Source organism: Aythya marila (assembly GCF_965140915.1).
Source record: "Aythya marila genome assembly, chromosome: 5".
Taxonomy (NCBI): domain Eukaryota; kingdom Metazoa; phylum Chordata; class Aves; order Anseriformes; family Anatidae; genus Aythya; species Aythya marila.
This window is the reverse complement of record NC_139046.1, coordinates 37579004-37600212: the sequence shown is the minus strand read 5'-3', so window position 1 is coordinate 37600212 and position 21209 is coordinate 37579004. Positions and strand designations below refer to the sequence as shown.

At 40.4% G+C, this 21209-nt stretch overlaps 1 protein-coding gene across 7 annotated transcripts in view; it reads left to right on the top strand.

The window, feature by feature from the left end:
• Positions 1-513: 513 nt before the first annotated feature.
• ZFYVE26 (zinc finger FYVE-type containing 26) overlaps positions 514-21209 on the top strand; it is a 43758-nt gene continuing 23062 nt past the window's right edge. For 6 of the 7 annotated variants that reach the window (XM_082762083.1, XM_082762082.1, XM_082762081.1 and 3 more), the window contains exons 1-20: positions 514-624; positions 824-1034; positions 2486-2564; positions 3387-3476; positions 5404-5953; positions 6915-7045; positions 7952-8116; positions 9313-9401; positions 9676-9836; positions 12932-13114; positions 13710-14363; positions 14455-14544; positions 15293-15361; positions 15986-16137; positions 17431-17629; positions 17944-18207; positions 18364-18483; positions 18782-18946; positions 19812-20039; positions 20615-20720. In XM_082762083.1, the coding sequence (XP_082618209.1) occupies positions 844-1034; positions 2486-2564; positions 3387-3476; positions 5404-5953; positions 6915-7045; positions 7952-8116; positions 9313-9401; positions 9676-9836; positions 12932-13114; positions 13710-14363; positions 14455-14544; positions 15293-15361; positions 15986-16137; positions 17431-17629; positions 17944-18207; positions 18364-18483; positions 18782-18946; positions 19812-20039; positions 20615-20720 (3686 nt within the window). In that variant the 5' untranslated portion in view covers positions 514-624; positions 824-843. The remainder of the gene's footprint in view (positions 625-823; positions 1035-2485; positions 2565-3386; positions 3477-5403; positions 5954-6914; positions 7046-7951; positions 8117-9312; positions 9402-9675; positions 9837-12931; positions 13115-13709; positions 14364-14454; positions 14545-15292; positions 15362-15985; positions 16138-17430; positions 17630-17943; positions 18208-18363; positions 18484-18781; positions 18947-19811; positions 20040-20614; positions 20721-21209) is intronic. The other variant, XM_082762084.1, reaches the window with a different exon arrangement.

The window sequence follows — 21209 nt, the reverse complement described above, 5'->3', positions numbered from 1 at the left end:
TTTGAGAGAGGACAGAAATGGTATCAAATCATATATATGTTTACATGTATATTCTGGGACTCTGTGATGTGCTTATGAAGACAAATTGCAGTATTTACGCTCTGTATATATATACGCTCTGTATATATATATACGCTCTGTATGTATATAAATTTACGCTCTGTATAGATATACATATATATATATATATACCTCTTTCTCATATTTGTGTGCATACAGACGTAAATACTGTGTGCAGGTGTACACGACACACACAGGCACAGAGCGCGCCCAGAGCCCCCCCCATCCCCTCAGCGCTGCCCGTCAGGAGCCCGCGCTCAGGAGGGGGGCGGAGCTTCGCGCGGCAGCCAATCAGAGCCACGAGCGGCCGGAGAAACACGAGAGGCGGGCGTGCGGGCGTGGTCACGGGAGGGGGCGTGGCCCGCGCTGCCCGGACCCTCCCGGCGGCGTCAGGCTCCCCAAAGAAAGATGGCGGCTTATTTACATTCTGCCCCGGCCCGGCCAATGGGCGCGCGCCCGCCCGCCCGGCGGCGCGGCCAGCTGAGGCGGCGTCCAAGATGGCGGCGGCGAGGGCCGGGGCGGGCGGGAGAGGGGTCGCGCTGCGGTAGAGCCCGGCGCCGCCAGGTGAGGCGGGCGGCCCCGCTCCCTGCCTCGTCAGCCTGGGGGGCGGCGGGGAAGCCCCCGCTGCCCGCTCGGCGTGAAGGGGACGTTTGGGGTGGGGTGGGGTGGGGTGGGGTGGGGTGGGGTGGGATGGGATGGGTGAGGTGATGCGGGGTGGGCTCCGCTCCTCACGGCTCCTCTCCGGCGTGTGTCTCCCGCCCAGGTGCCGCGGCCGCGGGGGGGATGCATCCCTTCGGCCGCGAGGAGGCGGCGTCCCAGGAGCGGCTGCTGGGGTTTTTCTGCCGCTGCGTGCGGCGGGGCGGCTGGGGGCTCGCTCAGGCCTGCCTGCCACAGCTCTGCCGCTGCCCCGCCGGCGGCCCCCAGCAGGTGGAGGCGGTGCTGCGGGCGCTCGTGGCCTGTCCCGCGGCCGTCAGGTAAGCCGGGGGCTCCGTCTGTGGGTCGTGGGAGCTGGGGAGCAGCAGGTAGCTAGGGGGGCCTGTGGGAGGCCGGTGGGATGCGGGGAATGTCAATGGTTTGTGTGCCGGGGGTGCAGGCAGGCACCTGGGCAGGGACACCTGAGCGCAGCCCGGGCGCTGGGCGGGCTGCTCAGCCTGCTGAGGTACTGAGATAGCGAGGTGATACGAGCTTAAAGCTAAAAGCTACCGGGGAACTCTTCAGAACTGACTTTGTCGGATTTTACTGAAGGATAGGAAGGAACATCTGAAATTATACTCCCCTGATGCTGGGCTTCAGTTGATTTAGAAATGAACCACCAAGATCAGCACTGTAATTGTTTAAAATACCCTCATGTTTCCAGTTCTTGAAAGACCTCCCGATCTTTAAGAATTCAAACTAAAAAATTCAGAGTATGCTATTAATTTCTTACTCTGCTTACCCAGGATTTTGAAACAGCATTTAGTTTTGCTTGTGCGTGGTTATTTTTGATTTCTGCCCTTCAGTAGTTGCGTCTGAAGGGTGGCTTTCTAGCACTCCAGGGAACACTGGCGTTCAAGGGGAAGGTTAAAGCTCAGTGCTGCTCCCCCCTCTCCAAGTAGATGATTGCATCTCACATGAAGATTTGTGCAACACTGGTAAAGATTCTAGGACTTAGGGCAGTCTAGAGGATGATCATGTGAGACATAAACATATTTGTTTCTTTTTGTCCTTCATAGCTGGACTAATGCATCTAAAGGCATTAGTTAGCACTGCTGAGATTTTTAAAGGCCGATGAACTGTCTTCTGCTTTTTCCTAGTTCCTTTCACAATACTGAATGTGTTCCTGGACAGTTTAGGTTTTGGAATGTGTGTGTAAGAATGGGAGCACGTGAAAAGCATAGGGAAATTAGAAGTGTGATTTTTTTGTTGTTGTTGTTTGATTGATGGATTAGTACAATAGGTTAATTTTAATTTGGATAAAAGAGCTACACTTGTGTTACTGTGACGTAAGTTTGTTTCAATTTGGGGGATAGAACTAGACAGAACAGGAAATAGAGTTTGGCAAGCAGTCAGATTGCAGAGAAATCTGCTGAAGTGCTGAAAGAGGTCTCTACAGACTGAACTTTAGACCACAGATAAATTTCAGTGTTTTGAAGGAAAGACCTGTGGCAATAGTTGTTCGTATTTCACAGATCCAAAAGCATTTATTTGCAGAGCAGAAATCATTAAGTTAATGTATAAGTAGTACAAATATTATGTTTTCTCTGTTCTTACCTTGTATGACTTTTCTTCAAAGATTTAGTCATCCGTATTTTTTTTTTTTTTTTTTTTTTTTTTACCATGCACAAAGAAATATATAAATCCAAATAAGCTCTGACAGTGTTTTCCAGGATCTAAGAGATGGGCAGAACGTTGTGTAATCCGATATGTATGCTTATGGCTTTTGTAGATGTGGACAGAATTGCAGCCCCTGGAGAACGGCATGGCTTTGGCTTCTTGTGTTGGAAAAATGGCTTGCAAGGAATCAGGTACAAAAGTTGGCTGTAGCTGATTTCCAAGTGTGAAATATTTGCTTAGTTTTCCTGATGTTCACGGAACTAAGTTCTCAGGGTAGCTGGAGATGTCCATCATTTTAACAAACTTGTCAGGAAACAACTGTTAATCTTTGAAAGTTGCTTTCTCTTGTGCATGCTGGAGAAAAAGTAGGGATTTTTTTTATTTTTATTTTTTTTAGGTAATAGAAGTAGCCTCTTTAGCATCGAGCATTTCTGTAATTGGAAAGCACGAGTTTATCAACTTCTGCATTTTTGTAGCACCTTTCTTACCATAGTAATGAAGTAGTTCAGGCATCAGACAATTCTTTATAAGCTTTAGAGGCTGAAGGAGTATAACTTGTGCTTGCTCTATTGCTGTTTTCAGAATGACTGGTGTGACCTGCTTCACTAGTAAAAGAGAGAGTCTTCTTTCCTAGATTACTTTTAAAATTGGTATACTGGGTCGTATAATCTTTTTTTTTTTTTTTTTTAATTCATCTTTGTCACTACTTAGACTTGCACTTTTTCTTCTCTATTTTAGTGAAAGCTGTCTTTAATTGATGGGATTGTAATTCCTGCAGAAGTGTCATTTTTCTCTGTTTCCAAAGTTATGTTTGTCTCTGATTTCTGTGGAATCCACTGTTGCAGCAGCAGATTCTAGATGTGCAGTAGTCTTCAAATGAGAATTAGATACCTTCAGAGAGAGATTTGTCTGCCTCAAAAAGTTGATGCAATAGCTAAGATTCAGCTATGATAACACAGATACATAAATGTTATACTGGTTAACATCTTCCCCATTCTTTTATGTTGTTTCAGAAAACTGTTCCAGTTACTCTTCGGAGAGAAACTGAATTTTTATTGTTCTTGGAAGAATTGCAGAAAGATGTCTCTGAGGAAGTCCTAAAGGTTAGCTGCTTAGCGTGCCCTTCTTCTCACTAGATATGCAGAAAGCCAAACTGTCAGTTTGGGGAATCAAAGGTGATGCTTTCAGCGGCCTTCTTTCCATGAGATATGAATGTGTTATTAATCTTTTAGGCTACTGAAAGAGACTGTAATTCAACTCCCTGTTTTAACTTAATCCAGTGTATCTGAAAATGATTTCTCTGGTTAGAGAGGAAGCTGTTGACAGGCAAGGAACAAGCTTTTCTTCTTGGTCTTCCTAACACACTTCAGTACTGATGCCAGCTACTTGTCACAGTCTGACATCTGTAGATGTCAGTAATCACAAAGCCCACTGTGAGCCAAAAGAAACCGTAGTCAGCAAGTGCCTTTGAAATGTATGTCTATTTGCTTTTTTCCTTCTCCTAAAATATTAGTTTCCATCACCTCTGCACCTTCCCACCCTCTCCCTGGAAGGTTTTGAGTGCTGTACTGTTTTTAGTGATATTGTTTGCTGATTGGTACGACTGAGATCCAGAAGCCATTTTTCCATTATTGTTACTTACAGACTGCTCTACTTGAGAAACACATTGAAACATGCAAAAATAGATTAATATCAAAAGCAAGTGTAGGGCAGAAAATCAGGAAAGTTTCTAACTGTGGAGCTGTCTTAATATGATGTTGGTTGCAACCTGATGTGGTGTCTGAAGTGGCCTCGGATGTCACGTCCAGTTACACAGGTTCTAACTCGTCGAAGAGTTTTTCTAAGAGGAAAATTAAAACTTACTTTCAGAGGCTATTTGGAGCTCCTTAATATGAATAAGGAAGAGGCAGTCAATATTTCTGTAAGGATGCAGAATTAACACTTACAGGATGAAAGCAAGCAAGCAAGGTAAACTTGACTGTTGATTAAAACAAATCTGTTTAAAGTCTACTGATGACTGATGAATTTGGTGCATGTTACCGTCTAGAGTCCACATCAGATTAGATGAAAGATTGCACCACTATCTGCAGAGTTGCAGAGAAATACGAGATTCATCAACCTCATCTCTTCATCACAATGTCTTTCAGAGACATGACAGTAGGTAGAGTTACATTTTAATCCAGCAAATAAAGAAAAGGAGATTGTGGTCCAATTGGAAGTTGTCTTCCAATCCTCTCATTTCTATACACGCCAACCACCTCTCCTCTCCATGTTCCCTGAGATGCCTCTTCCAGGTGAGGGTAGCACACACAGTTACAGAAATGACAAAAGTGCTGCTTAATTGCTTTTCAGCTGTTGCTAACTAGAAAGTATAATGGTTGAGTTGTCCCTTGCCTTACTAACCCTCCTTGGGAGTGCTAATTGTTCCTGCTTGTTTGTCTTCCACTGCCTAGTTCTAGAACTGTAGGATTGCTTCTATTAGCAAGAAAAATTAGTGTTGCATAAGAGAGAAGGCAGCAAGACGGTTCAAAATGGCCAACAGATTCAGAAGCCAAGTTTGAAAAATTAGTGATAATGAGGACAGTGCAGTAGGTAGGTAGATTATATGAATCAAGGAAAGCAGGATTAAAAAAAAAAAAAAGCCTGAATAGTAAATCATCATGTTCTTACTGACCTAGGAAGATACAGACACATTAGTATATTGTTAAGAGATAGAATAGGGTAGTGCATCAGCCATCCCATAGGAGCTGCTTGTGTGAACTAAGGAATGGGTGTCAACTTACTTATGAGCACCTGGCCAGTGTAGTGTAGTTGTATGTTATAGGATTGCTTACATTTTGTTGTGTATTCTGGCATATCCAGTCTTCTATGGGGTATACTGGACAAGGTAGACCATATTTAATGGTTTTCCTAGGTAATTTGATGTTTCCAGATTGATTTAACTTCTGGCTTTCATGTTTCTTCTATTTGTAGAAAATAATAATATCACTTATGAAGTCTGAAAGGTATATTCCTTTCTTTCCCTGCCAGGAGCTGTTTGAAGCATTTGAATGCACCCTGAACAAGCACACTGCTGACAGGAAAAGGAGAGATGGCTGTTCTCATAGATTCAGTTTGGATGTTGTTTCAGCTCTTCGGAAGCTTTTGTTACGGGCTCCACAGAGGGCACAAGCCCTGCTGGAGTTCTTCCAGGAGGAACAAGGGACACGCGGCTCCTCACTCCAACAATATTCTTCTCTACAAAACATCTTTGTTGAATTTCTTCGCGACTCCTTGAAATCTCTGCAGAGGCTTCAGTGCAGTTCTGAGATTTCAGAAGTAGATCAAAGAGAACTAGTAGATACTATTTATTCTGCTCTCAGTATGGTGACTTTTGAGATGGAACATCAGACTGATGAAGTACGACACCTGTTCAGGGAGCTCTTGGATGTGTGCTGGGCTGAGGGAAGCCCACTGAGGGAGGAGAAGCTCCTAAGCTGTATGCTGAGGAAACAGAGCCACGGCCTGTTAAACCTATATAGCAGTGTTCTCATAGAAAGGACAAGAGAAAAATTCCTAGTGTCAAAATCAACAGGAAAAGGTTTGTTTTACCTTTTTTTGTTTGTTTTCATTTCTTGTGTAACAGACCTGGTTAGGCATTAGACAGGTAAGTTGTCAAGGAATTGGGCACTTCTCTTGATAAAAGGTACCTTAACAAGCCATAGAGTCTTGCAAAAGGTGATGCTAAAATGACTAAAAGCAAGGGTCTGGCATAGGAAAACCAGGGTGCTTATGTTTCTGTGGTCTTTGCTGCCTTTTTGTGTGAATGTTTCCTTTATCACCCCTTATTTTACTCTATTAATTGCTCTGAGTTTTTCCTGCTGAAGGTCTTGCTTGTAACTGGAAACTGACTTTCCACTTGGATGTAAAATTCTTATTGGTTCAGCTCCAGCTCAGAGTCATCAGTATTGGAGGATGTTTTTCTTCAGGCCAATTAATTTCCTTTCACTCACAGGGATTGCTGAAGGGAAGTTCAGGCTGGCATGGTGTGGCAGCCTGCCATTTCTGGTGGTAATCACAGTTAGGGTTTCCCCATGGGGTAGAGAAATGGAGATGTGAACGCATTTGCTCTTACTGAGAATAGCTGAATTTGTAATTCGTACAGATCTGAGAAGTTGCTGTGGTGGATGAGTCCTTGCTGCCCTGTAAAGCAGCACAGTGTCTCTGCATAGAAGTGAGAATTCATGCAACATCCAGATAACATGAGGATGAGGGGAGAAAGAAATGCAGTGTGAACTGAGCTAATGCAAACAACCCATGCACTGAACAGGCTTCCGCGAGGTTAACAACTGTCCGGTTTCCTATCTGTCCTATTTCTTTTCTATCACATTTATTTGCTTGGATTTGTCATTATCCAGTAACAGTATCTGGGAGTCTGAACTGTTTATATATAACAACTCGTTAGTATTCAAGGAAATGCTAAGGATTTTTCCGTTTAAATTAACAACCTTATTTCCAAGGTACCCCTCTGCATTGTAAGGTAATCTGATAATGTTTTTTAGGTTCATCAGAGCAGCTGGATACAGAGCGAACCATGATGAACTTGTTCTCGGATCCCAAAGAGGTTGCTTCCTGGAAGACTGCATATTTTTACTGTTTGAGCAGCAGCAAGCACTTTCTGGAACAGATTCTGGTATGGCCATAAAACCATTAAGGGGGAATCCCAGTGGCAGCTGAAGTCTGTCCTTGTATTGACCATATCTTGGTGATGCACAGAGGTGTGTTTATTTAGATAGTACTTAGGAGGATCAATGAGTTTTAGGAACAAGAAGATAACTGGTGATAACTCTGCTACTTCTAGCTGTATGATGAACTTAAAGAGTTTGATGTGATTTTTGGAAAGCTTATCTGCACGACGACTGAAGATTAGATCTTTAGGACTTGAGAAGTGCTGTGTTCTACTTGCACTTTTGGTGAATGTGCCTGATGATTTACCCTGTGGCCTTGAACTGGTTGCTTTGCATTTTGGTTGCATTTTTTAATGCTTGTAGCTGGGGCAGTGATATTCAGGAGTTGGCAAGGTGAAACTTAGTAGTGTAAAGAGCATGAAGTTCTGGCAGAAGATATTCTGGTATGATTTAAATTATTTGAATGTATCTACCTAATGTATCTATCTAATTATTTTGAATGTATCTACATGGAAAAAATAGAATCCCGGTAGGTGGTCGCTGTTTTAATGTGACTTTAATTTTTTTAGGTTAAACGTAGTTCCATTTCTAGACAACCTGCTCAGTCAAGTTTCTTATATAATGCCCTTGGCATAGACACGTTCCACAGAAAGATCCTAATGGTAACATAGTGAAGGATTGTGAGTTGGTTCTATAGTTTACATTTGAAATTACGTTTTTATTTTTTAATTTTTACTGAAGAGTATTGTGGTGGCTTGTAAAAATACAAGTTTAGGAAAGTTCCAGATACAGTGCTTCACCATTTTAGTGAAACTAATGTTGAAATGTCTCCTCACTTACATAACCTGCCAAGCAAGCATTACGAATCTCTGCATTTTGAAAAGGTAAATGTTTCTTGTTTTGTTTTCTAGGTGACAGCGTTAACTTTACTGAAAAGAGAAGACTTCTCAGGCCTGAGCAGCTTATTGCGGAGAGAATTCAACCCCCTTAGCCGCCTCTTGGTGTTGCTAGGATGGACTCACTGTCAAAGCTTGGAATCAGCAAAAGCATTGCTATGGACTCTTCACAAAACCCAGGTAGCCAGCAGAAAGCAAGTGGCAATGGCCTGATCTGAATCCAGTAAATACAATTTGTTTGCTTAGGTTGTTAGTTCCTGACTTTTATTTTATTTTTCTGGTTTGCAAGAAGAAAAAACTACAACCTCAAATTGTGAGAACCTGAATATTTTTGTTTAAAGAACAGTTTTTCTTTAAACAAAGATATAAAACAGGGAGTTTCCAGTGAGCATTTTAATCTTTCTCAGAAGGGAACTTAAACTAATATGTTAGTTTGGCATAGATAATGGCATTGAACACTTGCCTTTCTTCTTACTCCTCAGCCATGATGGGAGTATGATTTTGCAGGTGATTGTGAAAGTTCATCTTATGTGAGCTGTTCAGCCCTTTGCTGCTCACATAAGAGAGAAAATGTCAGTAACAGTCTTTGACTAATTTTAAAAAGAGCCAGGGGGTGTTTGATCAATGTCATTTTGCTCAGTGGATAGTGATTAATTCTAGTCACAATTAACATGTTAAGTAACTGGGGAGCTTGGAAATTTCCCAGAGCCATTCTCAAAGTAAGGTGATCAATCACAGGAGCTATGAGTGAAGGATCCACTTTATTTGGGAGTCTTTCTCTTCAGAGAAGACTGTTGGTTCTAACTGTGGGCACGTAGTTGTAGCTCAGGTGATGTCTGCCTACAGGCAAGTGGCTTGAGTGACAGATGTGGTGAGACAGGGAGCCCTGTGCTGCTGGGTCCTTGGGGCAGATCTAGTCTAGTATTGCCTTAAGCAAGTTACCATGGAATGTCTGTTCAGCAGCCTCTGCAAAGTGGAAGTCTTGGATCTAGTTTTAATAGGCAGGCATCGTAGCAGAAGAATGCCTGGAAAGGAGAAGTGTCTGCTACCCAGTATATCATCGGTTCTGCAGTTAGTTCTAGAGGTTAAAGTCTGTTTTAAAAATCATGAGTTTTATTTTTGAAAGCTAATCTTGAAAAGGGATGTAGACACCTTTCCATGATTTGTAGATGGAGTGGAGGCTGATTTTGATGCTCCTTCATAATGGATCTTAGATTTTGCTGCCTTTGTAATAAAACTGGGAATTTTCTGCACCTGAAAATTATCCCTGAGATAAAGGAGTCCTGTGAACACCACATCTGTCACAAAGGCTTGGTACTGCTGTTTGACAAGAGGATTTGTTGTAAAGGGATTCTTTTGGTTGTCTTTCCATTTAGGATCTGTGCAATGATTCAGTACTAAAAGATTTCTGCGATGGGCTCTGGTCTCAAGTGGAAGTTCTTGAATGGTGCATACAGCAAAACAGGTAAAACAAAAGAACTTTCTTCCAAACGATCTTGCAAAAGCTGCCTATTAGTCAATTTATGAATGCAAATAGAAACTGTACTCTGTGATTTTTGGCAAATAATCTCATGACAGCTTATTGCAAGCTTTTAAGTGTGTTGTGGGCATTACTTACACTATTTGTTTTACTTTAAATGCTGTAGTTTTGTTGAATCTGAATTAGAGGGGGGATATATATTGAATCACGGCTGAAAGATCTAAATCTGTGTGCCACCTCTTTGTTTGTTCTCTTGCAGTATTACTATCCCAAGGAAGGTTCTTTTGCAACACTTGCACAGTCTAGATTGCCACACTGCAGTGTACTCTCTTCATCACCTCACTAATCTTCTTACACTGAATGAAGAGGATGTTATTGAGCTGCTTCAGAAAGTTCCTGCTAGAGACCAACAGTTGCAGGGTAAATGCGGAGGATAATGAGAACACAGGAAAACCCCTGAGCAGCACATACTTGATGTATCAGTATTTCTGCCAGGAAGAGTCTGTTCTTTTGACCTACTTGTGTGAATAGGGAAGATACTGTTTATCAGTTCTTTTGTGGAAGAAAACTAGAGAGCGTGTGGAAATTACTTTAGAATTCTTTTGGAGACTAAATTGTCTCCAAAGGAGTTGTGAGATCTCTTTTGATCTTGCAAGGATAGAGCTCTGAAAGAGTCTTTTCAAGTCTCTATCAAGACTTCACACATGCTCAGAATGCATTCATACTTCCTACCAGTTTGTTTTAGAAAAGGTATTTAATGGTCTTCCTCTTGTTGCTTTACACTGAGTTAATTCTAAAACTATCTTCTGTGTTGTTCGCTGTCACTTACATATTGTATAACTGGATCCCTTAGCTGGATCAGTAAGTGTATTTTGGATTTCAGCTATCTGTGCACTTCAATGTAAAACCAACAAGCATAACCAAATGAAACTGGCAGTATCTTATACTGTAACATCTTCACTTTGAAAGTATACAAAATGGTGTGTTTTTTTTTTTCCCATTTTAACATTAAATCGTAGCAAATCTACTTTAAAGTTAAAATTCGTAAGGCTTAACTACAGTCTGTCTTTACATCACTCTTTTCTTGTTTCTCCCATTTCCCATGTCCCATTTTGGTTCCTAAAATTATTTGAGATTACCAAGCACGTTAGTTCACTTAGAAGTGGCTGTTCTTGTACGCTTGTTTGATTGCAGCTTATTCTTTTCTGTCAAAAATCTTTCAACAACAGGAAGAGGCAGACCTGTCAGATCTTCTGGGGGCTGCATGACTAGCAAATAAGCTACAGTGTGGTTTCTCTTCTTTTTTTCAGATCACTTTAATTTACGGAACTGGTGAACAGAGGACAAATTCTTCCTCTCTTTTCAGTAAAATTCAGATAGTTCTGTAAACAGTTTAATAGAATTTCCTTTAAAATTATGTATTTTGAATTTTAAAGGGAGGATTGAAATCTTGAAGTTTAGATTTTTCTGACTTGATAGTGCTAACACTTTTCTCTCCTCACCCCTCTCTCTTTCCCTTCTTCCTCTTTTAACACACATCTGTTAGCTGCAGTAGTGAAACTGAAGCAGTGAAACCATTTCACAGCTGTATGCAGGCACCCTTCAGATCATAGAATCACAGAATGGTTTGGGTTGGAAGGGACCTTAAAGACCACCCAGTTCCAACCCTGCTGCCATGGGCAGGAACACCTCCCACCGAACTGTCTTGCCCAAAGCCTCATCGAGCCTGGCCTTGAACATCTCCAGGGATGGGGCATCCACAGCTTCTCTGGTAACCTGTTCCAGTGCCTCAGCACTTAATGAAGGATTTCCTCCTAACATCTAATCTAAATCTGCCCTCCTTTAGTTTAAAGACATCACTTCGTGTCCTATCACTACGCTCCCTGACAGAGACCCTCTGTTCTCCAGATTAGTGCATAAGACTAGTTTGTGTGTGATCAGTCTCAGTAACAAAAGAAATTTCTATGTGAGTTACAGAATTCAAGAATACGATGTTAGTATTTCTGGGATAGGAAAGGCAAGTGCTTACAGTTGCAGACTATTTTTTCAGTATTGTTGCAAGGAAAAGGGCTGATTTAGATACAGATACTGACTTGGATGGAGTGCATCTGTGTGTTTCCATGTGGCAGGCAAAAATGTGTTAAATTTGCATTTAATTACCAGTGTATGTCTTAACAGTATGTCCAACTAGCATCTTGCTTTTCACAGACCTGTGTCTATCAGACCTGTGGCTTTGCCTGCCTGAAGTCCTCTTTAGGACGGTGAGGTTGAGAGGTTTTCAGGTGCTCCAGAACAGTGGAGATCTGCTGGTGCATTGTCTCATTGCTCTGTCCGGGTTGGTTCTGAGAAGGACTCATACTTGGGTGTTTTCTGAGTTCTGCCTGCTGTCTGTATGATGGTTTCCACCACTGCTGCTATTTAGAATTGCAGTGCTATGGAAAAATGGGTTTTAAACTGCCTGAGCGCTCAGGGCTTTGTCTTGGCTGTTCAGTAGTTTTCAGAAGAGCTCAGGATGATGTTTTCATTTGAGACCATGCTTAAGCCTTGTGGAGGGCAGTACTGAAACATTTTTTAGGTAATGCTGTTCAGTCTCAGTGTTTGAATGGGGACATTACCAGTACATCAAACCAGTCTCTAGTTAAAATGCTTTGTGAATACTTCCTCTGCGTTGACAGTAGGCAGAAGTGCAATTTATCCCCCATATAAGAATGGAGGATAGTGGATTCTAGCCCTAATGTAATACGTGGTAGTTTGATTCATCTAAAGCCAGCAGAACAGAAAATATGACTTTATATTATGTTCCCGTGTGAAGGGCATGATGATGTGACTTGTACATTGTTTACAGCTTTGGTGGTCTGCTGTAATTAGAAGGGACCGTGCCTCTGGCATGTGACAATGACACAGTACACTCATTTTCTCCAAAAAATAAAAAGGAGAAGGGAGCGGGTGTAGTACTTCTCTAAGATGCACATCATAACTGTGCGAAGACAACTATGGGACTGTGCTTTTTTTTGTTTAATCAATGGCAGGTTATGTGAGGTAAATATGGCCAGACATTGTGGATAGAATCAAAATGCAATATCTGTTTATTAGTACAGATTTGAGAAGTGGTGGCACTCTGATCTCGCCACAGTCATAGCCAGTCTCACTGTCTCTCTGCTTATCTATTGCGTGATAGAACACAAAGCTCTTACATGTTGGAACCAGACAGGATTCCTTCTGTGTTGTAAAGGCAGCAGTGCAGCTTAACCACTTACTCCTAATGAGACTTATGAACAGATTTTCATCATTCTGTGCTGTAGCCAAGTCCTGCAACACAAACTTGCAGATTTTTATTTTTTAATGTTGATAAATAACTGTGAGGTAGAGAAAAGCTGGGAGGGAAGTGGCACTGGGGAATAAAGTCCAGGAAAGTGTTGCTGTGTGGGAACTGCGGGGAGAAAAAACAAACAAACTTTTTTTTCTGTTGTTTTCTTAACCTTCTATGCCCTCACCAACCTTATTTTCTTCCACAGCGGCACCACTCCCTAACACCCTAAGTCAGCAACGCAACCTGGCGCTCTTTCGAGCGTTTTGCGCCATGAAGTATGCGATCTATGCTCTCTGTGTGAATTCACATAAGCATTCCCAGTGCAAAGATTGCATACACAGCCTTCTTGGTGATAGCCCTGAAGACACAACTTCTGCAGAACCAGCAGGTGATTGGCTTGCTTTCTCAGATTCAGTAGCTTGCGCTTCTCCATTTGCTGAGTTTTGAATCATCACTTAAGAGTACAGCTTATCTTTCTATTTGGTGGGCTGTGGCTGCTTTGCAAACAAGTTTAAATGGCGTTTTTGTGAGGTGCTGTTATCTCTAGTAATGATAGATATGGATAGAACACGGATCTGCGTTCTGAAACATTTGAAGTAATTGGATTAAAACATAATGCAAAAAGAAAATTGTATTAGGTACAGGATGTTTCTGGGGGGGATAATTTTGTAAGAGCTTGTGATTTCCCAGAAAATCAGTTTCCCAAAACCTGTGTGTTGTTTTTGTGTACAGCTAAAATGGGTGTAATCTGAGTTTGAATGTTGTTGGACATGGTGGTGATTGGTGCAGTTGAGAGTGAGGAGGCACACTATCTTTTTAAAAAATATAAAATGTTGAACATATATGTACTTGATGTGTGGAGGAATGATGGGCTTTGAGCTATTGGGCAGTTGCATCTCCAAGAATTTCCTTAGAAAAGATAGGAAGAAAGAATTCCTGGGAAGTGTTGTAAGTGTTCTTTATTTTTGTTTTTACATGTACAGATTGCTCCTCAGCATTTCCTCAGTACCTTGCGAAGTGTCACCAGTTCTTAAAGAGTGTTCCTGCTCCTCTGCGCCTGGAGGTTCTGGAGAACATCTTCTCCTTGCTTTTTGTTTCTTACAGTGACCTCCATAGTGAGAATTTTCTACCTGAGGACTATGCAGAGGATGATGATCTTGATAAAAAGAGTTCTACAGTGAGTGTAGAAAGCGGTATCAGTAGGCGGTCTTCTGCTTCTGAAAGTCCACAGCACCTAATAAAGGCTGAAAAGAAGTCAGAGAGTCATCTGTTAGCTGCTCGGACAGTCCACTCAGATCCCCGAGATCTTCCTGACTCAGAACTGCATGGCAAAAGCTGTGAGGCCTCTAGGCTGAGCTGTCTGGATCTAAAACACTTCACCAGTGGTGTCACTGGATTTTTAGTGGATGATGTAGCCATGGATGCCTTCCTCACGTTGCTCCTCAACCATCTGGAAGAAATTCAGAGTTCTCTCCCATGGGACTCCAGTAATGTGCTTCGTGAAGAGCTGGAGCTTGTTGAGTGCTTGAACCTTTCTGCGAGCAGAGATGGCTTTGGGAGTCGTGTGTCACAGTTTTCCAAATACCTTTCTGAAGCTCACTGGCGATACAAGGTGGTGATGAGTAACAGGAATGCAGGTAGGCTTTGAATAGGCACTTTCAGTTAACTGTGTTTGTGGGCAGTCCAGCTACTTGGTAATGTTTTGGTTTTTTTTGTGTTCTTTTACAGAACATCAGCTTGCATCTTCCCGGAGATTTAGCTCTTCAATTAGGTCCAACAGCTTTAAGAAGCGAAGCAGATCTCAAAGGTACAAAACAGGTGAGTTGAAAAAGTGACTAGGAGAAAATGTCTCTGAATTGCAGGTCATTTTGCTGAGTTTACAGCTGAATGCAACCAGACTTGAGCAGAGAGAGGTTAGAGATTAGTAAAGAGGTTAATTTATTTGATTTATTTTCTGTAGTTTTCTAACTAATTTGAAGTGTCTTACTCCAGTTCCACTTGGATTGGGTTGCTTCCCTGAAGCTTACCTGTACAACTAAAAGATATGTTGTTTTAAATTCAGATAAGAAAATAAATTCTTTAATACGTATCCAGAGGAGGGCAGAGGAGAACCTTGCAATAACAGGACCAATTCTTCCCTTCCTCCACTATATCCAATGACTGTTTGCTATAGTTTCATTCATACTGCAGTCGTATCTAGGGTACAAATTCACAGGAACCTTCGTGACTTGAAGGTTCATTGACAGCTGTAAGAGAAAGCTTGGTTCCTCATGCTTTTTATATTTAGCCTTTAAAATGTATGTCTGGTTTGTGGGTCAGATGTTTCAAAATAAGAAGCTTTAAAGTATCTGTCATTCATCACTTGGCCACCCCAAAATAGTCTCTTGCCTAGTGTTTTCTTAAAATGAGCAGTTTTTGCGTTTATCATAGGCATCACTGGTATCTCTTGTGAGATACTTCTCAAGATCTCTTGCAGTTGCCTAATCTGTCGTTTGCAATAAATTTAAATCACCTTGTCTAGACAAAGTGCATTTCATGTGCTGATTTTGATTTGTTTCCATTTTAGATGGGAAAGAGGGAACTTTCAGTCCATCATTGGAAAGTACAAGTAGCGAGCTAAGCACCAGTACCTCAGGTATTAAGCCACAAAAGTAGTGCTCCTTTGTCTTGTTGATGTGCCATGATGAAATACTCATCTGACTGGTCAGTGTGAATTACTGCTCTGTGCAGGACAGGATTAGAACTTATCAATTTCAGAAATGGAAAAATTTCCCATTTTTAGTTGACTTTTTCTAATTAGAATACTAAATAGCTCTTCTGGAATAGGAAAACTTTTTTTCCTTGGTATTTTTGGCTTGCAGGAAACAGTATGAAATGTAGTGATGTGCATACCATCAAAAAAAAAAGCTAATAGAATAGTGGTAATGTAACTGAAAAGAAGCTCAGGCATACCAGTTTGATATTAATAGGTCAGGAACTTAAGACTCCTTCCTTTATCAATACTGAACCAGTGCCTTAGTATTGCATCTGTGTTATATAACTGCCGAAGGGTTACATCTGCATGAGATGCAAACTGAAGGTTCTGACCAAAGAGGGAAATAACTCTTACAAGAATTTTGAACAAGGTGTATATGTTGTCCTCTTTATCTGCACCTATATTTTTGTGTTATATATGTGAAGTGCCCTTACCTCTTAGCTGGCTCTTAACAGGTGAAATGTTTTTCCATACTAACATACTGATTAATTAATTGTCTTACAGAAGGAAGTACCAGTAATGTGTCTGGCTCAAGTAATTTGGAAAGCAGGGCGAGACCACAGCAGCAAAACCCCCTGATACCTATGATGCTTTCCCCACCAGAATCACTATTAATTTCTTGTGTTTTGAGAGGAAACTTTGTGGAAGCCCATCAGGTAAGTGAGTTGCATGTATTTTGTGCAAATTAAAATCTGATTTGCTATTTGTATTTGTGGTTAAGATGACTGAAGTTCTGCTCCTTCCATGTTAACAAGCACAGGCTGAAGCATCTTCATTCCAAATGAAGGGGTCACTACCGCAGTAGAAGCAAGCGAAAGGAGCAAAGATGCTCCTATTGTACCAAGGATGCTGGTTTTTTTTTTTTTTATCCCATTGTGTAAAAACGCCTATGTTCTCAAAGCATGAAAATGTTTGATTGGAGCTGGCCAAGCTGAGTCTTTCAGCAAAACGAATAACGTGAGGAACTCATGTGAAACCACACGAGGAAGCTTTAATCAGTGAATCAAAATCATGACTGTCTGCTACTTTTAAGCTCAGTAGGAGCATGAGAAATGTATTCCTTACCCAAAATGGAGCCAAAGTGATGAATGCATTTATTTGAAGGTGGTACGTTTTGAGGATAAAATTAACAGTACTGAAAATAGGCAGAGATACTTGAAACTGACAACCTGCACATCTGTAGCTCTTTATTCTCTCACAGCTACCTTTCTGTGTGTGGCTTTTGGGCTGATGCTCTGAAAAATATCTTGAAATATCAGCAATTGCATCTTTTGCAAAAAGCAGTGACCTTACTGAGTTTCAGATAGAAATATTGAAGCAGTTGATACAGTTTCAGTCATTGCACCAGACTAGTAGGCTGCTGTTCAGTTTCTTAGTTTTGTCTGACGTCAAGTAGGCCACTTCATATTTTCCCTACTTAAAGGATCAAGAAGCATTTTGTCTGTTTTTTTACTCCAAATCTCAGTATTGCTAATAAGAACAAATTCAAGCTTGGTTTGCGTTCTCTTGTTGGTTGGCTATTAGGAATTTGTACAGCTATGCTCATCTATTGTCTTTAAATCTCTAGAAGATACTCCTTGCTGAAAAAGAATTTGTTTAAAATAGTTTATTTCATAGGCCTAACTTGCTAAATTTCCCTTGCAACACAGTAAATTGAAATGTGATTATGAAAGATACAGGAAATGAAAATTAATTCATCTCCATTCTTACAGCGAATAATAGCTGAACATGAAAAAAAAAAAAAAAAAAGGCTGAAGATGTCTCTAAGGCCCAATTTTTTACACTTTCAGGAAAGAGAAAGTGACTATTTTAGCCTGCTTTTAGTGCATATTTTTCAGTTAAAGCATCTGTTTTATTCCCTCATTTCCTTTAAAAATCCCTAAAGCTCTTTGACCTTTTAAAACTTTTTTTTGACACTCTGTAATGACATTTATTGTTATTTTTAAAAGGTGGCTTTGATGTTTAATCTTGATACTTCACCTTGCTATGGCGAATTGGTTTTTATGGAGCGCTACCAAGAGGCTGTACGAGAAATGGCCAGAGTGGAGAACAATATTGAAAATCAAGCATCGGATGGCACTGGAGGCATCAGGAAATCTGGCAGTGGCCGTTCAACATTGCAAGCTATTGGGAATGCAGCAGCAGCAGGTAAGGACCACTTTTTTAGAGTTCCTCTGAAAAAATATGTGGCACAAATGGAAAACAGGAGAAAACAATTTGGGTATTGTCATAATGAGTGCAATAGTTGTTCAGAAATATAAGTAGTGGTTCTTTGATAGAGAAGATAAGGATGCTTGAATTTACTGTTGATGCCCAGCTTGTTTTATCTATTCTGTAATAAATGGTTTGTAAAGCAGGTCACTTATTGTTTTCTTAAAGGATTGGAGAATAATTATTGATGGCAGGATCTGAGATAAATATCCTGTTTAATTAGTGATTGTGTTTTTTGATGACTTTTGTAGGTATGGTATTTTATTCCATCTCGGATGTTACTGATAAATTGCTTGCGACTTCTGGAAGTCTTGCCCCTACTCTCCAAGAAAATTTCTGGATCAACAACATCCAGCTGGAGCATACTGATCCTCTCCGGGAAGTCCTCGAGGACCTCAGTCCTTCAGCAATGGCAGCATTTGACCTAGCTTGTACTCAGTGCCATCTTTGGAAGACGTGCAAACAGCTTTTGGAAACAGCAGAAAGAAGACTTTTCAACAGCCTTGAAACTCGGGGTAGGCATTTGATTTTTGTAGAAAATGCCCTTGTATAATATATTGTTTGTGCTAACACATGAGTCTTAATGAAATCTCATTTTGTGCTTTTTGTATTAGGAATGGAAAAAGGAAAAAGTTTTATTTTGTGTCTTTGTTCCATGATTTTTTTTTTAGGCCACCGACCTGACTTTGTGTTACTGCACTCTGAAGGTTTAAAGGGTTTCCCAGCAGTTCTTCAGCAATTAAGTAAAATTCTCAACTATTCCTGCACATCTCAAGGGCAGTCCAAGTCAGGTAGTATGCTTTACTGCTATGTTTTTTTGTTGGAATGTGCTTATTTCAAATTCTTGCCTTCTGTTGCAGTGGAAAGTTCTAAGTTTTTTCATTTCTTAGCTTAGTACTTTAAAAAAAAAAAAAAAGGGGGGGGGGGGGACGACACAAAAATACTCAACCTCAGTTCTGAATAAACCGAATCTCTCTGAATTTGGCAAACTAATGTTATTATAATACAGTTTTAGTTCTGTGGGCATTTTCCTGTGCAAACATAGTTCCGTATTTGTTATAGTTGGTATTTCTTTCTCCTTCTTTGTAGAGATCTCAGATGAGAAAATGGGCAGTTATTTTCGATGCAGTATAGTAGACCTCCTTCAAGCTTGCTATCCTGCCTTGACTGAAGAAAGCATTACTAATGAGATTGTTTTATCACACCATCTGGATCAAATCCTAAAAGCACTGACACACGTTGAACGTTCTGTGGGTGAGTTATTCTTGTGGTCATGAAGACTGAGAAATGAATCTAGACTTTTGCTTTGTCCAGTCCTGAAAAATGTAAATCTAGTAGTAATGCTCTTTGACTTGTACATCAAAAATATGCATTTTTAAATTCATAAATGTGAAGTGTAATATTGGTCTGTATTTCCTATAATCCAAGCATTTGTCTTCAGAGCTTGCCAGAGAAGAAAGGCAAATGTAAATGAGTACATTTGAGGTTACTTGTACTTTTTTTCTTCAATCGTAACGAAGAATTCTTAAAGTATTTTTTGCCCTGACAGTTTATAGTTAACTGGGTGTATTACTATTGCTGTTTCCTTAGCTTTTACAAAAAGTAGATAAACTTGTAAAACTATTGTAGCGTAATATACCTTTCAATTTTCATAAAGCTATTAAAAAACATGTAATCCTTTTCTAAAGGAGTTTTCCAGAGTTGCGTTTTCTCTGCCTTTTCTCAAAGAGCTCTTTATTTTGTAGTATGAGATCTTTTGTTATGTCTTCTCTGCGTTTGTCAAATTTCTAAATGCCATGTGGGTGTTTATAAAACATTTAAAGATGTATGTTTAATGAGCAAAAAGTTAGGAAAGCTCTAAGGACTAAATGTTTTGGGGCATAGAAACTGGTCAACAGCTGTATTTTGGAATAAGCTTATCTGTTAATGACACACAATTAGGAATATTTAGGCTTTTTTAAGCTGCCAGATACAAGGTTTCCGACTTAGATGAACCATGGTCATTAATGTTAAAGCATTTCTCTCACTTTTTTTTTTCCTCAACCTTCCCCTCCACCCTCTGCCTTTGGCATTTAACACTGACTTGAATCTTGGATCTGTGTTTCTTCCTTTAAACCAGACTCTAAAGGGAGCTTGCTCGGCACCTTGGTGGAACAGGCATCTCTGAAACCTGTGGAACTGGAGAAACACCTAGTTTGGAATCAAACGCAGCTCCTGCTGAGAACTCTTGACCAACATCTCCAGCCCATGTCAGAAAGCAACATGAAGACAAACTTCGTGAAGATCTTCTTTGACTATGTTACTACACTGAGTGCTGTTGTGTTACGAAGTCTGAATACAGAGCTAGGTAAGGGGTTTGTCTGACAGCCTGAGTATAAGTGAAGATAGCCAGGCTGTGTAGTCTTTCTGACTTTAAGAAGTAACCATATAAAAATGTCTCCTTTGTAAACAGGCCTACAACCTCTGTGTAGTTCAGATCATTCAATTTCTATTATTGCACTGCCTTTTTCATTTCTTAACACCTAGGCCAGCAACAGCTAAGAAAAAAGTAGCTGATGGCAGTGGGTAAATCAGAACAGTATTGTTAACTGCTGACCCAGATTATGCACTTTGTTGAAACAAAGCAAACAGTTACTCAGCATTTTTTTTTTTTTTTTTTTTTTTTTTTTTTTTTTTTAGAAGTAGCTTTATTTCTGTGAATTCCTGTCTGTCTTTGCTGACTTTGACTCGAATAGAACATGGACTTACCAGTCTATATCCAGAGACTCTTCAGAAGTTTTGTGAACTTAGGTCAAGAGATCTCAGGCTCTTCAAATCTGTGTTCCTAATACAAGACTTGGCCAGTCTATTCGGCTGATGTGTTTGTGTTGTAGTAAATGTTCTGTCTTGCTCTGATTTTTTTATTATTATTATTTTTTTAAGACTTATCTGCAGAAGTGAAAGTGGGGAATCCTTTCATACTGTTACAGCAGAGTCCATCTCAGCTACTCTCCCAACTCTTGTTTGAAAGACAGGTTCAACCTGACAGGTTGGTGCTTTTCAGATATACCTCTCTAGGTGATTTTGGATCTCAGTTAAGATTGAAATCTTCTCTGGCTACTTAGCACAGGCGGTACAGCCTCCATGTGTTATCTCCCACTAGTAGGTCACTTATTGCTGCAAGGGTTGGTGTCTAGGGAGAGCTTAGTCTATATTTTCTCTACAGCTACAACTCCATATTTGTACCATATTTGACAGTTACCATTTGTTGTGAAGAGAGAACCTTTATGTATATTTTTTTAATTGAGTGTAATATTGTTCAGAACACTGGACTTGCAGCTTAAAAAAACAAACGGCAAAATAAAATATACCAGTAATCCTTCTCAAGAAGACAGCTGGGCATGGCTCTTGCCCCAGTAAAACTGGGTAATCTAAGGTCTTTCCATCACAAACAACTAAATCAAGCTGTCTGATTTGACAAAGAAGTTCTTAAAGAAAAAAGCACTAAAAAAAAAAAAAGCACTATTAGTGAACTGTT